At 38.9% G+C, this 10928-nt stretch overlaps 1 protein-coding gene across 15 annotated transcripts in view; it reads left to right on the forward strand.

Moving 5' to 3' along the window:
- Positions 1-10928, forward strand: part of MIER1 (MIER1 transcriptional regulator) — a gene marked incomplete at its 5' end in the record, with an annotated part of 59398 nt that overhangs the window by 29513 nt on the left and 18957 nt on the right. For all 15 annotated transcript variants that reach the window (XM_080655751.1, XM_080655744.1, XM_080655755.1 and 12 more), the window contains one exon: positions 2205-2277. In XM_080655751.1, the coding sequence (XP_080511877.1) occupies positions 2205-2277 (73 nt within the window). The remainder of the gene's footprint in view (positions 1-2204; positions 2278-10928) is intronic.

Raw genomic sequence — 10928 nt, forward strand, 5'->3', positions numbered from 1 at the left:
CCATTGAGGTTTTTTTGTTGTTGTTTTTCCTACATTTGATTTTAAATTTAGTGCATAAATTTCTTTGAATGCAGAATAGACCAGAACATCAAATTGAGTGGGATTTCTGCACTTCAGTCATGATTGATTATTTATTTAGTTAATACTTTTGAGCTTTCCCTATGTTTTTGTTTTTTGTGTTGTTTGTTTTTTGGTTTAAAGTTGTCTGGTCTGGGATGCCTGGGAGAAATTTAAAAATGAGCTGACCCCCTTGCTGATTAAAAATAAGGAAATATTATATTTAGAGTTCCTATTAGGAAGAATTAAGTATTCAAATGAACTTGGACTGGGCTACCCAGGATTTGGGGCTTCAGCCAAAATTGATCTGTTACTGGTTTCCAAAAAGATGTTTAGAAGGGAGAGACATCTATTTGGGTTAGAGTGGTAAGAAGGTTAGCCCAGTACAGTATTGTGTTAATTAATTTGAGTGAATGATGAATGACTGATGGGTCTGAAGACAACAAGGTTCACAGAAGTTACTATTTGTGTGTCCTATTTGGGGAAATGGTTTTTAATCCATTTTTTTCTGATTTTTAAACCATGTAGAAATTAAAATGATAAACTGTAGAAATCTTGAGTCATCTTAAACTATTGTTTTTCACCATACATTCAAGTTTATATAGTTTCTCTCCAAAATAAATTACCTTTTTGTATCTGTGTTCAATATAGTATTTAATTGGATGTTGTTATTATTTTTAATGAAGGGACAAAAAGCTGAGAGGAGAGAGAACAGGGGAAAGTGAACTCTTCTTTGCTGGAGGGTATTAGTCACTTCCTCAGGAATAGTGTGTAATAATCAGGCCATGGTAAATCCAGACTGTTTTCAGTATGATTTTTTTTTTTTGCAATAAAAAATGTCTAGATTCAGGATCTTCTCAGGCTTGTAAGATAAAAGGGAGTTTTTATAGAAATAGAGGAAACAGCTTTGAAATCAAATCTCTTCAAGTTACAGCCCCATAACTTAATAGTGTGTACTTGAGGAAATAAAATTTTCTGAGTTTCATCTCTTCCCATAAAATATGGAAATAACTATTTCTAACATCAGTGAGGTGACAGTAACTGGAGAGCAGAAGTTTTCAAATCCTAAGAGTTCTTTAAACTTGCTAGACCAAGATTTTGTACTTTTCCTCCCTAAGTCTTCATTTTAAAAATGCAGTAAATGTATTCTTAACATTTAGCTACCAGACAAAAGAGAGTCTGTAATTTTGGACCCTGTGTGTTGTAAAATCTTGTGTGTGATGATCTCCAGTGTCTTTCTGAACAGTTTCCCCTAATTTGTGATTTGATGCTATAAAGTCGATTACCAGATTTCCTAAAGTAAGTTTTAATTATGTTTTGGGAGGTTACTTTTTCATTTTGTATTGTTTTAATGAAAGTCAGGCACTAACCTCCTTATCCATTTGGTTTGGAGTTTCATCCGTTTGGCCTCTACTGAGCATAATTTATTCAAACCCTTTTTGTTACTTTCTTTATCTTAAAGCTCTGGTTCTTAGACTCGAGGTGTGTCAGAATCACCTGGATACCTTGTTAAAACACTAATTGCTGAGTCCCATTTCCAGAGTTTCTGGTTCAGTAGGTCTGGAATAGGACCTGAGCATCTGTATATCAGTTTCCCAGGGACCATAGTTTACAGTGTAGATACTCTGAAAATATCTGAATTTGACTTACAGTTTTTTAGTGTTTGTTATCTTACTAATTGAATAGTAAGAATTTATTTTTTTTCTCCATATTTTGAAGTAGTTTGTATATATTGCCTGTATTGCATTTCACCCCATTATTATTACTAATATTTTCACCCAATCATATCCAAGCTCCTATCTATTATTAACTCATTCATCCTCACAATACTTCTCTGAGGTAGTTAATTGTTGCATATGTATTATAAGACACAGAAACCAGGAACAGTTTGGCCAAGAAGATGGTAATGCTTGAAAATGGACATAAAGTCTGTTACTAAGATCTTATTAATGTATTTAAAAATTCTTTTTTATTGATTTGAGAGATATCGATTTGTTATTCCACTTATTGGTGCATTCATTGGTTGATTCCTGTATGCGCCCTGACCAGGATCGAACCCACAACCCTGGCACATTGGGACGATGCTCCAACCAACTGACATACCCAGCCAGGGCCCTTACTAATGTTTTATGTTATTTTTAAAATAGGAGATTATGGTGGGCTCCATGTTTCAAGCAGAGATTCCAGTTGGCGTTTGTAGATACAAAGAAAATGAAAAAGGTGGGTTATTAGTAAAGTTAATAGCTGGATTCATGCTTTTGAAGTGATGAACTGTTGTTTTATAATGGGATAAGAATATGACAGTTTATGTTATCCCATTGAAATATGAAAGAGGGCCTGCATTATTTCTATAAGAAGAAATATGTTTTTTGTTTTTCTAGTTTTGTTCACACAAATCTAGTGGAAAAGGTGAATTCTTATTTTGGTGTTAAGTGACTTAAAACATCCCAACTTTTATTTCTTTTTTTCTTGTTCATATATTAAATACTCTGAATATACCCTTTCCTAGCCTGTATAATTTAGATTTTTAAAGTTATGTCAGTGGAAGCTGTTGAACAGGTCTAAATAAAACTTTTGAGTAAATAACTACTATAAAAAGTTTACTTGCTTCTGAAACTTTTAATGATTACTTATTAAAATTTATTACTTTGATATTTGTGTACTTAAAATAATTTGGGAAAACAACTTGTACATTTAAATTTTACATGATTTTTTTCATCATTTTATCTTAAAGTCCTAAGGTAAGTCATAAATACTTAAGTTTCTAATAACATAAAATACTTGAGGATTTTTTTAAGTCTGTTTTAGATTACTCACTTTAGGTGAGTTCTATAAAGAATGTTGTGGGTGTATGTGTTTTCGATGAGTTCATGTGCAGAGTGACATCACTCGATGCTAGAAATCTCTTCATTTCTTTTATTTCAGTTTTCTCCATATTTCAAGCTTACATATGCAGATCCTTTTGGAGTTGTAGAAGTCTTTTATTTTCTTTTTAGCATTCCCTCCAGAAATGTACTTTATATTCTGAGGGCGCACGGACTTTCAGGGCAAACAGCAGATCAGAGGTAATTAAGGGAACACCACAGTCTGGTAAATTCTAGTGACAGTAAAAATGTTTTAGCACACCAGTAACTGCTTTCACTCACTTTTAAGTTAATTCCTGTATTATATAGGAACTTTAGAAGTTTCAGTATGGAGTCACCTCGTTATATGTTAAAGTTCTGTGCATATGTTTTCTGAACACATTGTAATTGTATGCAAAAGTAAATGATCCATTAGCTTTTTTATTGAACTTTTCTAATTGAATTTGCAGTGCTATGCTTTACCTATCTTATATAATAAAAGGCTAATATGCTAAGTGTCCAACCGTTTGTTCGACTATTCGACCAGTTGCTATGACGCGCACTGACCACCAGGGGGCAGACGCTCCGACTGGTAGATTAGCTTGCTGCTGGGGTCTGGCCGATGAGGACTAGGCTAGACGGGCTGGACATGCCCTGGAGCCCTCCCACGGTTTCTCCCCAGCCCCAATCGTGCACTTGTGGGGTCCGTCGGCCTGACCTGCGCCCTCTCACAATCCAGGACCCCTCGGGGGATGTCAGAGAGCCGGTTTCAGCGTGATCCCCACAGGCCAGGCCGAGGGACCCCACTGGTTTACAAATCCGTGCACCGCGCCTCTAGTGTTATATAATGTTTAGTATGTGTTCACCATTGAGTTCTTTCTCTCCAGATAAAGAATTGAAAGTTAGACATTTGTTCCATTTTATTAAATTTCTTTATTAAAGAAACTATTACAAATTAATTTAAATTTGACTATGAAAGATGCAGTGCTTATCTCTGAAAATTTTGTATTTTGTCAGTGGGAAGGAAAACCGTCTGTTTTATATCTAGCAAGTTAATATTATGGCTAAAGGTAGTTTAATTATCTATTAATGTGTTTTTTATTATAACATGTTATATTGTCATAGATCACAGTGAATAAGTGATCATAATCTCTAATTTTCAGTGTTTAAGTTTTGGTTTAATATTTCTAGCTTTAATAATTTTCGAAAGCAATTATACTTTTTTTTCCCCAGACAAAGCAATGATTCATGAAGCTTTCTTACTTTGAGAAAGCCTATTAGATTGTGTAAGGATCAGACTAGATTTAGCAAGGCTATACTGCCTTGGAGGGGGTCACTGTGGTACAAGGCCTGTCCTCAAATTTGTCATTACAGGAATTCAAACTTTTGTTGTGATATCCAGAATTTGTTTCCACTTATAAGGTACCTTATGCATACAAACCAAACAGATGCGGAATTTAAGAAAAACACAAATAAAGCTGTCAAGGGGGTTGTGCTGGTTAATGCAATCTTTTCTTACAGATAAACAAGTATAGGATATATTTAATGGTTTGGTGAGCACACATTCAAAAGGGAAAGCATTTGGTTTGAGTGATTGTGATAATAGTTCCGTAAAACTAAGATAGTCTGATCTCTTTACTGTGGGAATAATTTGACAGATGGATTAGAATTTTTCATTGACATAAACCCTATTTTGAGTATTTGGAGAGAGATTGATGACACTTTTCTATGCATCTGATTTCTTTTTAATAGGCTCTCTGCACATTATATATTCCTCATCAGTTATCACTCCTAATTCAAACAATTATATAAATACTAGAGGCCCCAGTGCACGAATTCATGCACCAGTGGGGTCCCTTGGCCTGGCCTGCGGGATCGGGCTGAAAGTGGCTCTCCAACATCCCCCAAGGGGTCCAGATTGTGAGAGGACGCAGGCCAGGCCAAGGGACCCCAACAGTGCACAATCAGAGCCGGGGAGAGACGCGGGAGATTGGCCAGCTGGGTAGGGACTGCGGGAGAGCTCCAGGGCATGTCCGGCCCGTCTTGCTCAGTCCCGATTGGCTGGACCCCAGCAGCAAGCTAGCCTACCAGTCAGAGCATTTGCCCTCTGGTGGTCAGTGCATGTCATAGTGAGTGGTTGAGTGGCCTTAGCATATCATTAGCATATTATGCTTTGATTGGTTGAAGGGATGACCGGACACTTAGCATATTAGGCTTTTTATATAGGAAGATTATTAGTTACAGTCACATTCAAAAACATTCCTTTGAACAGGTATCTATTTTGGTTATAAAATTTCAACTACACATTAGCATTTTCTTAAATTCATGTAAATTAACATTCTCACCACAATCTTCCTATATAATAAAAGGCTAATATGCAAATTGTCCCCTCAACCGGGGATTCAACCAGGAGTTCAACCAGGGGACGGAGCTGGCTGTACCCCATCCATGCATGAATTTGTGCACCAGGCCTCTAGTATATAATAAAACCCTAATATGCAAATTGACCGAATGGTGGAACAACCTGTCACTATGACGCACACTGACCACCAGGGGGCAGATGCTCAACACAGGAGCTGCGATTCTGGCTTGCACATTTTGTGGTCAGCCCTGATTCTGACACTTATAACAATTGGTGTGACAAAGCCAATGAACTTCTCTCTGCTTCAGTTTTTCCACCCACAAGATGGGGAAAATGGTACTACTGCCTCAGAAGGATCATGTTATGTACTACTATTTATAATCAGGGCAAAAAATTGTAGCTGCCCATACAACAGCAAGATGCCTTTCACCTGTATGAAAAGTATGGTCACTGGTGCATGCAGTGTCCCGGATTGCTAGAGGGCACAGGCCAGGCTGAGGGATTCCCTTCCACCCCCTATCCCCACCCCGCCCCCTCCATGCACAAATTTTGTGCACTGGGCCTCTAGTATATTATAATAATTTATTCATCTTTGTATCCTTAATATGGTTACAAAGGCACTTAGGTAAACATTTGGTGCCTGGTTATTAGGTACGTGCAGTATGGTATTAGCACAACTGATATGGTGTCAGTAAACTTGGATCAGTATCTAGGCATTTGACTTTGGACATGCTACTTAATTTTTTCTCCTCATCTATAAAATAGCAATAATAGATCATTTATTTACAGAGACTCCCATGAGAATTTATATGTGACATTTTTATGTTTAGCACTTAGCAGCATAGTGTCTGGCACATAGTAAGTGCTCAGTGAGTAGCATTAATATTCAATAGATGATTAATCTTCTCCATTATGTTGTTTTATTTAGATTTTCAGAAAGCATCATTTTATATTCTTGTTGGCAAGTGATAAAAACCCAGTTCAGTTTAGCTTCAGCTAAAAAAAAATTTACCTGATGACTTTATTGGAAAGTTTTTTTCTTTAAATATAACTAAATTGGGGAGTTCTTACCATATCAGGTGTCCCTTCCCTCTTCCTCTTTTCTTTATTTTCAGACAAGCTAAGATGGCTACTGGGAGCACCTGGCTTATACTTTACACTGTCCTTATAGCTAGAAGACAAGCAAAAATGAGAATTTCCCCATACCCTTTTACTCCAGCAAAAGTCTAGAGAGCCTCTGTTGACTCAGCTTGAGTCATATACCCAGCCAGAAGTAATTACTGTGGCCAGAGAGATGAGTGAGTTATTTAGCTTGCCCTAACTCCTTTATCTGTTCTTGAAGCTCCCAGGGGTGGTATCAGCCCCACTCAGAGCACATAGAAAGAAGATGAAAGACATGCTTTTCAAAGTTATGTGTTTTATTGCCACTCTCATGTACTAAACTGAGTAGACACTGCAACTTTGTGATAAGACTAGGTAATTTGAATGCTGGTACTGGTAAATATCCTACAATGCACAGGATCAGACCTCCCCTTACTCCCACCACTAAGAATTATCAGGCCAGTATCAGTAGTGCCAAGGTTTAGAACCCTGGACTAATTTAATTGGGAATTTAGATGGACTACTTAGGAAAAGGGAAGGTCATGTTTCAGACTATTCCCATTAAAATTTTCATGTTTGCATGACATAAGTTTTAGAGTAAGTAAATGATTGTTAGGGATTATGAAGTAGTGAATAGCAAAGGACCAGGCAAATTGTTTCTAATGAGCATTCGACAAATTGATTAAGTTACTGAAAACTGAACACATGCACTACTCTTAGTTGATAACAGGCATTTTATTGAAGAAACCTATCCAAAGGTAGAGTGTTCCTATGAAACCCTTTGTATACCAAAATGGCACAAAGCCAAGAAGCAATTACAGTAGTGTGCTCCCCTTATTCGAGGGCAATGCACTCCAAGACTACCCCACAGAAAAACCAGTTTTACCAAACCCTATATATACTTTGTTTTTCCTTATACGTTCACTATATACCTCTGATAAAGTTTAATTTATAAATTAGGTACAGTAGGAGATTAACAGCAATAATAATAAAATAGGACAATAACAAAAATTATGAATATGGTCTCAAAATATCTTACTGTATTGTACTTCTTGTGATGATGTGAGAGGATACAGTGCCTATGTGATGAAATGAAGTAGGTAAATTATGCAGAGCTCTTCAAACCATGGTTGATAGTGGATAACTTAAAACCGCGGGAGCAAAAATGCTTGTAAGGGGGAATTAATTTATATGGAAAAATTTTTGAGCGTTCCCATACCCCAAAATTAACCTACCATATAACACATAAAACCTAAGATAATATTAACATATAGTAAAAGCAGGAATGATATAGGCTCTCTGTTACCTTAGGACACATCTTGCCAAGCCAAATTGATGCACAAAATAGAGGTAAATCACAGATATAGACAGTAATAAACCATGGCAGCTTGATGCTTAAATGATGGGTGTAGTACCCAAGGCAGAAGTTTGGTGGTGCCACTCAGGCACACTACAAAAGGCTCTATAAAGGCTCCCTACAAAACAAAGCTGAATGCCATTTCCACTTTTTTTGTCTTTTTTCATAGAAGTGAAAATTGTCTCCAGATATTTTTTGATAGGCAAAAAGTTACTAATGTAAATCTTTCATAAAAGTGAAGTTATGTAACTGGAAAAGCTCAGCTAGATGACTTAAAATTCATGTCATTGATCATAGTATGATCTTTCAAGATTGTATTCTTGGCTTCTTGGGACTTCCAGAATGATTGCAGAAGTATCTCCCAGTTTGTGCTGGTTTCATAGGCTTTATGTGGAGGTATCTAACTGGGAGAACACTGGGACTCAGGGACCCCCTTCCTCTTCCTGAGTCAGGTTTCCTTTTTACTTTTTCTTTTTTTTTCAATTTAATAAATCTTTGTTGTTCAGATTATTACAATTGTTTCTTCTTTTTCCCCCCATAGCTCCCCTCCACCCGGTTCCCACCCCACCCTTTGCCCTTACCTCCCCCAACATTGTCCTCATCCATAGGTGTATGATTTTTGTCCAGTCTCTTCTTGCAGCCCCCATACCCCTTTCCCCCTGAGAATTATCAGTCCACTCCCTTTCTATGCCCCTGATTCTATTATATTCACCAGTTTATTCTGTTCCTCAGATTTTTAATTCACTTGATTTTTAGGTTCACTTGTTGATAGATATGTATTCATTGTTCATAATTTTTCTCTTTACTTTTTTCTTCTTCCTCTTCTTAAAGAATACCTTTCAGCATTTCATATAATACTGGTTTGGTGGTGATGAACTCCTTTAGCTTTTTCTTATCAGTGAAGCTCTTTATCTGACCTTCCATTCTGAATAATAGCTTTGCTGGGTAGTATAGTCTTGGTTGTAGGTTCTTGCTGTTCATCACTTTGAATATTTCTTGCCACTCACGTCTGGCCTGCATAGTTTCTGTTGAGAAATCAGCTGACAATCGTATGGGTGCTCCCTTGTAGGTAATTAACTGTTTTTCTCTTGCTGCTTTTAATATTCTCTCTTTGTCTTTTGCTCTTGGCATTTTAATTATGATGTGTCTTGGTGTGGTCCTCTTTGGATTCCTTTTATTTGGGGTTCTGTGCGCTTCCTGGACTTGTAAGTCTATTTCTTTCACCAGGTTGGGGAAGTTTTCTGTCATTATTTCTTCCAATAGGTTTTCAGTATCTTGCTCTCTCTCTTCTTCTGGCACCCCCATAATTCTGATGTTGGTACGCTTGAAGTTGTCCCAGAGGCTTCTTACACTATCTTCAACTTTTTGGATTCTTTTTCTTTTTTTTGCTTTTCCGGTTGAGTGTTTTTTGCTTCTTTGTATTTCAAATCTTTGACTTGATTCTTGCGTTCCTCTAGTCTGATGTTGGGTCTCTGTGTGATATTTTTTATTTCAGTCAGTGTATGTTTAATTTCTAGTTGGTCCTTTTTCATATCTTTGAGGGTCTTATTGTATTTATTGGCCTTTTCTAGGATATTCTTGAAGAGCCTTATAACCGTGGTTTTGAATTCTATATCCAGTCGTTTGTTTTCCTCCATTTCTTTCGTTTGTGATCTGTTTCTTCGTCTCCCCATTTTTCAATGCTTTGCTGAGTTGGTAGAGTAGCTTTGTGTGCTAGGTTTTCTATATGGCCCAGTGGGTTGGCCTCCCCAGTTAACCTGAGGTGGACACTCTTGGTGCACCCCTTTGTGGACTGTGTGTACAGCCTTGTTGTAGTTAAGTCTTGATTGTTGTTGGTATCACTGGGAGGAATTGACCTGCAGGCCAGTTGGCTGTGAGGATCAGCTGTGTCTACACTGGGAGGTTTTCAGTGCTGGAGAGAGCCTTATAGGATTAGCCGTGCCAGATTGCAAAAGCCTCTGTGCTCAGCTTGGATGGGGTGGAGTCTCAGGGCGGGGCAGACAGTCTTGGCTTCCCGTCAGCCCTGCCCTTGCGTGAGTCTCCAGACCTCTGCCTTCCTCGGTTCCCGAGTTTCCGCCTTACAGTCCAGATTTCCCTGGTAAGAGCATGGGTCCCCAGGGTCTCGCCCGGAACTGTGGTTCAGTGCAGTCAGAACTGGGGTTCAGTGCAGTCAGGAGCTTCTGACTCCCTTCCGCTAGGGATAGCCTGTGGTAACCTCCACAGTCAGTCTTTGTGCACACTCGCACCTCCAGACCCCTGCCGCCGCGGCTCCCCTGAGTCTCCGAGTCTCCGTGTGCCTTTCTCTCTACCTGACAGTCCAAACTCCCCCTGTATGAGCCTGGGTCCACAGGGTTTCGCCCGGAACTGAGGCTCAGTGCAGTCGGAACTGGGGTTCAGTGCAGTCGGGGGCTTCTTTCCCCCTCCCACCAGAGAAAGCCAGCCAGGCACTCTGTCGCCCTTCCTCTCTGCACACGCGTGTCTCCGTACCTCAGCTCTTTGCCACTCCTTCTCCGTGAGATTTCCTCTTTCCTTCTAGTTGTAGAATTTCCACTCAGCCAGCTTTCCTGTGGTTCTGGATGGTGTCCGTTCTATCTTTTAGTTGTAGTTTTGAAATTGTTGTGCGGGGCAGCAGTTTAGGTGCTTACCTATGCCGCCATCTTGGTTTCTCTCCAACACTCTGAGTCAGGTTTCCTTGCAAGGCCTTGTCCACCCCATACCCATCACTCCAAGAATATAACTAGTCTATAACCTTCACCGAATATGGACTGAGCAGGGAACAGAAATCAATAGCAGTATATTCAAATTCACGTTGTCATGGGAGTTTTATTGTATTTACAACTTAGAGTTTCACTAGGATTCTACAGCAGATTTAAAAAGGCCTGAGATTTACAAAGGAAAAGCCTCTAGAGCAGCTGTGGGCAAACTATGGCCCGCAGGCCGGATCCGGCCCGTTCGGCTGTTCTATCCGGCCCACGGAACTAAAAGAGCGGAGCGTTCTCTTGCTCTCCCCCTCCGCTCCTTTACTTTGAATTTATATTAGTTCACACAAACACTCCATCCATGCTTTTGTTCCGGCCCTCCGGTCCAGTTTAAGAACCCATTGTGTCCCTCGAGTCAAAAAGTTTGCCCACCCCTGCTCTAGAGACTTTCCTTTGAGCTGTATTTTAAATAATATAAATGTTGGGGAACAGAAAGATAGGATATTTAA

This window comes from Plecotus auritus, assembly GCF_963455305.1.
Source record: "Plecotus auritus genome assembly, chromosome: 2".
In the NCBI taxonomy this organism is placed as follows: domain Eukaryota; kingdom Metazoa; phylum Chordata; class Mammalia; order Chiroptera; family Vespertilionidae; genus Plecotus; species Plecotus auritus.